Consider the following 4,463-nt stretch of genomic DNA (forward strand, 5'->3'; position numbering starts at 1 on the left):
AAAAAAAAACTGGACACAGGCAGCCCAGACAGAAACAGAAACAGCAGGAGAGAGGGGGAACCGGAGAGAGAGAGAAGAGAAGCCAAATCTCGCCTGCGATTGTGGCCGGCCGGCGTCGTCCCGTCCGTGCTCGGCGAGATGGAGGCGGAGTGGGACTGGGACGGGACGGACCCGCAGGACGCCACGGAGATGGACGAGTTCGAAAGGGTGGCGCTCGCCGCCGGGGTGCTCGACGTGAACCCGGGCGGCCAGGAGAGGTTCGAGAGGGAGTGGGAGCAGATGGAGGACGAGATCTACCGCCAGGTGCTCGCCATCGGCTCCTTCGCGAGGTCATCTCTCGACGCCACTCCCCCCTTCCCTCCCGTGTAGCATCCGCGCCGTAGCCGTAGCCGTGGCCGTAGCGCGCTTGCTGTTCTAGGTCTAGGGGGCGGAACTGTAGAGCTCTACCGGTGGAATCGGCGGTGCGGAAGCCGCCTGCCTCGATGCGATCCGCCCGAGAGAGCATTTCGGGGCCGAGAGCGTTAGGCCTGTAAACCCTAGGGTGGAGAGGGTGTGGTGATTTCAGGGAATGGATGTTTTACTCTCGTTTCGCTTATTAAAGATTAAAGAAGTATAATGTCATCGGGACTAAACCCTAGGGTGGAGAGAGTGTGGGGATTTCAGGGAAAGGAGTAGCTCCACAGCTCCAAACACAGTGTCCCTGACCGAAATCTCGCTCTGTAGTCCGAATTGGCTGCGGATCGTGTTCATCAGATTGGATCATGGGACTTCTCATGTTCATTTCCTGATTCATGAGTGCCAGGTTGGATAATGATGGGGATGGACGTAGGGAATTCGGTCGTCAAACCGCACTGCACACCTATCTTGGCGGTAAATTATCAGTGCCGACCTTCTTTTTTTTATGATGCTGACTGCATGTTCTAAATGTCTCTATGCGTGTCATTCAGACGTTGATGATATACCGGGCAGAAAAGCTACTCTCTTAGATGCTGGTTCGATCCTCACCTTGCCAATGCTCTTTCTTCATGGTAATACTCTTCTGTTTCTGTATGTTATTTGTTAATTCGTTCTCAGCTCGCCAATGTCCTTTCTTCACAGTAATGCTCTTCTATCTCTGTATTTTATTTGTTAATTCATGCACTTGTATCCTTTACTTTTAGTGTCTTTCTTTTGGCAAAGATTTTTATTGTCTTGATAACCTTGAAGATGCATGGATTGGTGCTTCGTCAAGTTTACTGAGATATCATTTAATAGATACTTTTTATGCCCCACAGATTGCGAGTGATTTGTCTAGTTTTGAATATGATAATCTGAATTGACAAGCATTATTATTTGTAGCTGTTTCCTTTAGAATTGGAGATTTGCAGATATAAAGACACGTGTCTGCTTTACAGTAAAATGTCAAGATGCCTTGGCTTTTCAATTAATAACGCATCTAGCTCATGCATGCTAGCATGTTTGTGCTGAACGACGACCTTCCGACAGCCAATAAATGGAAGGTTGTGGTTGAAACGCTTCCTCTTCCAACCGAAAGTGGAAAGCTGCAATTCTACCTCCTCCGCACCAAGCTCCTCCCTCTCACCCCCCTCCAACACCACCCTTGCCCACCTACAGTGTATCAATGGCTCACCCCACCCTGTTCCCGCTTAGTGTCCTCTCTCAGGTGAGAACCCCTGTACCAGCTCTGCCCACCAGACATCCTTCGCTGCTCACCCCCCTGTGGCGCCGCCTCGCTGCTCCCCCCTGCCTCAGCCGCCTACACCACTAGGCTGATGCTCCCCTGGGCCCTGGCCATCCGTCTAAGATCGGGAAGCAGAAGGAAAATATTAGCTGGCGTTTCTCTTGATAATTGAAGTTTTCGTCTGTAACCAGATAAGTTATACTCAATAATGAATCATCTACGAGCAATCCTAAAAAGGTAATATGCTGATAACTTGCTATTGGATCCTTTGTGATCCTGATAGGATGGCCTGTCAAAATAGTTTCTTAATTGCAAACCCAGATCCAGTGAAAAGAGGCACAAATCTTTGATATAGTTTGACCTGGCTCGTGCACGGTTACACATTAGAAGTCATAGCATAAAGGTGATATTATCTTTTCTTACAGACTATCAAATGTAATGGTGCTATGAATATTTCACAGGTGTCGTCCTGTTTCCTGGAGCTACCTTGCCTCTGAAACTAATTGAGGCTAGGTTTGTGGCAGCTGTCGAGAAGGCTTTAAGCCGTGATGATGCTCCAGACACAATAGGCGTGGTGCGTTCCAATCATGTTAAAATTAGTTGCTTTTACTTGTGGATTAATTTTTAAAGACTATGACTCGATGTATAGGTTCTCATGCACGGACGACCAAATCATCGAAATTATGCTAATGCTTCAGTTGGAACCACAGCAGAGGTGCCGTACATTTATTTCTGTTATGCTTTGAGTTGCAATTTCCAGACCAGTCTGAAGTTATTGATCAATCTCTATGTGCATGGATTGTTCATTTGGTTAGCTTTTTTTGGTTCCAAATTCCCAATGGTGTTGTTTAGTGACCAACTCCATGTGTATGCTATTTCCTACTATATACTTAATACTTCCTCCGACCTGATTTACGTGGCGCCCTCGTTTTTTGTGATTTTACTTTAACAATCAATTAGATCAATGATATATGAGTATGTGCCATACAAACTGTACTGTTGTCTGTTGGAAACTTTTTTCAAGTATAAATTCAATGGTATAATTTTTGTGGCACGCAATCTACGTTTTACTGGGCAAGTAAATTGTCAAACTTGAACATTGAAATACGTGGGCGCCATGTAAATTAGGACGGAGGTATTAGGGGTTATTAGTTACCTATGGTGGCATGGCACACATGTGATAAATTTCAAGATCCCTTGCATAATCTCGAAAGATAAAATGTTATATGTAATTCGGTGTGATTTGTCTTTTTGGTTAGAACTATTCTTCTGAACAGCCTGATCAGATCAGTTGGTATTTTTGTTTGTTTGCAGATACGGCAACTTGGACGGTCGGATGATGGTTCAATAAATGTTAAAGCACGTGGTCAGCAACGATTTCGTCTGATCCGTTACTGGGCGGATGTTGATGGGGTGGTAAGTCTAAGATCTAATTGGGTAGCCTTGTTTTATGTTCTTTTGAATTAGAAGCAGGACAAATGTAGCTTTGTTTCATTTACTTTTGTCCTTAGGTGTGGGGTGAGGTTCAAATTATCGAGGAAGATCCTCCACTAAGAACTCCAAGAGGTGCATTTGCACAGCTAGCTGCATCTAGGAGCTGCCGGCTGCATACTTCTTCACCAGTTATGAGCTTGGATGTGTCACCAATGAAACAACAGGGCCATATGGATTCAGGTCTACATGGTGATACTCCTTCTGCAAGTGATTCAAGTTCACAGTCTAGCAATTCAATGAAGCCCTATGTTTCTGGTCAGTCAGGCGAGAATGCCAATATGGATGAGGAGGATTCTACTTGCTCGACACCCTCGAGTACAAGAACAGATACAAAGAACCAGTACAACGCTGCTAATTACTCGAAGCAGCCTCTTCAGGCATCATTGGCCTTTTGGCCTCAATGGGCTTATGAAATGTATGACCCATATTCACTTGCTTGTAGAGCTGCTGGTATGTGAAGCGCTCCTATTTCATCAAACTGGTTTCTTATGAATCTTACAGTGCATTCTTGTCATTACGTGTCTGTTTGGTTCATATACCAAGATTGCCAACATTTGACACACTTTTTTGCCATATATGCCTAAGGTTAGGCAATTAAGATTGGCGCCACACTTTGCCATACATGCCTAAGGTTGTGGCCTGACAAAGTGTGGCAACCTTAGTATACCAACCAAACATGCCCTACATATTTCACTGAATCTTTACTGCACAATGCCAACTTTGCCCTGTCTATATTGTTCTCATAGGAAAAACATCCTCTCACCAAAGTAAATGAATGATAATTGTGCAAATCCTTAGGTATGTTTCTGATTCAGTTGGTTATCTTTTTTACACTGTCCTTTTGTTGCAGATTTGTGGAGACTGATAATCAAAACGCCAAGCATTGATGAGCTTGTAAAAAAACCAGATCTTTTGTCATTTTACATCGGAAACCAACTTCCAGTATCGGAACCTGTGAGACAAAAATTGCTGGAGATTAATGGGGTTTCGTATCGCCTACGAAGGGAGATCCAGCTTCTAAAGGCCTGTGATCTTATAAAATGTGGATACTGCAAGGTAACAATCTACTGTATCTGGAGGTGATATTTTAACTAGTTTCTGACTGGTAGTTATATCTTGATGTTGATCCGGTTTCACTAGTTTGTGGTCTGTTGCTTCCATTAAAAAAATAGCCTCTCTAGCTCACCTGTATCACACATTGTTTTTAAGGCGTCCCGCCTTGGACGCTTAGGCGATAAGGCGCCCCCCAGCGCCTTACAAATACGCCCGCCTTAGGCGATAAACCCTA

The 4,463-nt window shown here is 44.7% G+C and overlaps 1 protein-coding gene across 1 annotated transcript in view; it reads left to right on the forward strand.

Annotated features, from left to right (window-relative positions):
* Positions 1–25: 25 nt before the first annotated feature.
* LOC119349047 (protein cereblon-like) overlaps positions 26–4,463 on the forward strand; it is a 5,768-nt gene continuing 1,330 nt past the window's right edge. The window contains exons 1-8 of the mRNA XM_037617056.1: positions 26–329; positions 803–870; positions 948–1,028; positions 2,143–2,255; positions 2,331–2,396; positions 2,996–3,097; positions 3,193–3,625; positions 4,026–4,231. Coding sequence (XP_037472953.1) covers positions 139–329; positions 803–870; positions 948–1,028; positions 2,143–2,255; positions 2,331–2,396; positions 2,996–3,097; positions 3,193–3,625; positions 4,026–4,231 — 1,260 coding nt within the window. The 5' untranslated portion in view covers positions 26–138. The remainder of the gene's footprint in view (positions 330–802; positions 871–947; positions 1,029–2,142; positions 2,256–2,330; positions 2,397–2,995; positions 3,098–3,192; positions 3,626–4,025; positions 4,232–4,463) is intronic.

Source organism: Triticum dicoccoides, chromosome 1B (genome assembly GCF_002162155.2).
Source record: "Triticum dicoccoides isolate Atlit2015 ecotype Zavitan chromosome 1B, WEW_v2.0, whole genome shotgun sequence".
NCBI classification, from domain to species: domain Eukaryota; kingdom Viridiplantae; phylum Streptophyta; class Magnoliopsida; order Poales; family Poaceae; genus Triticum; species Triticum dicoccoides.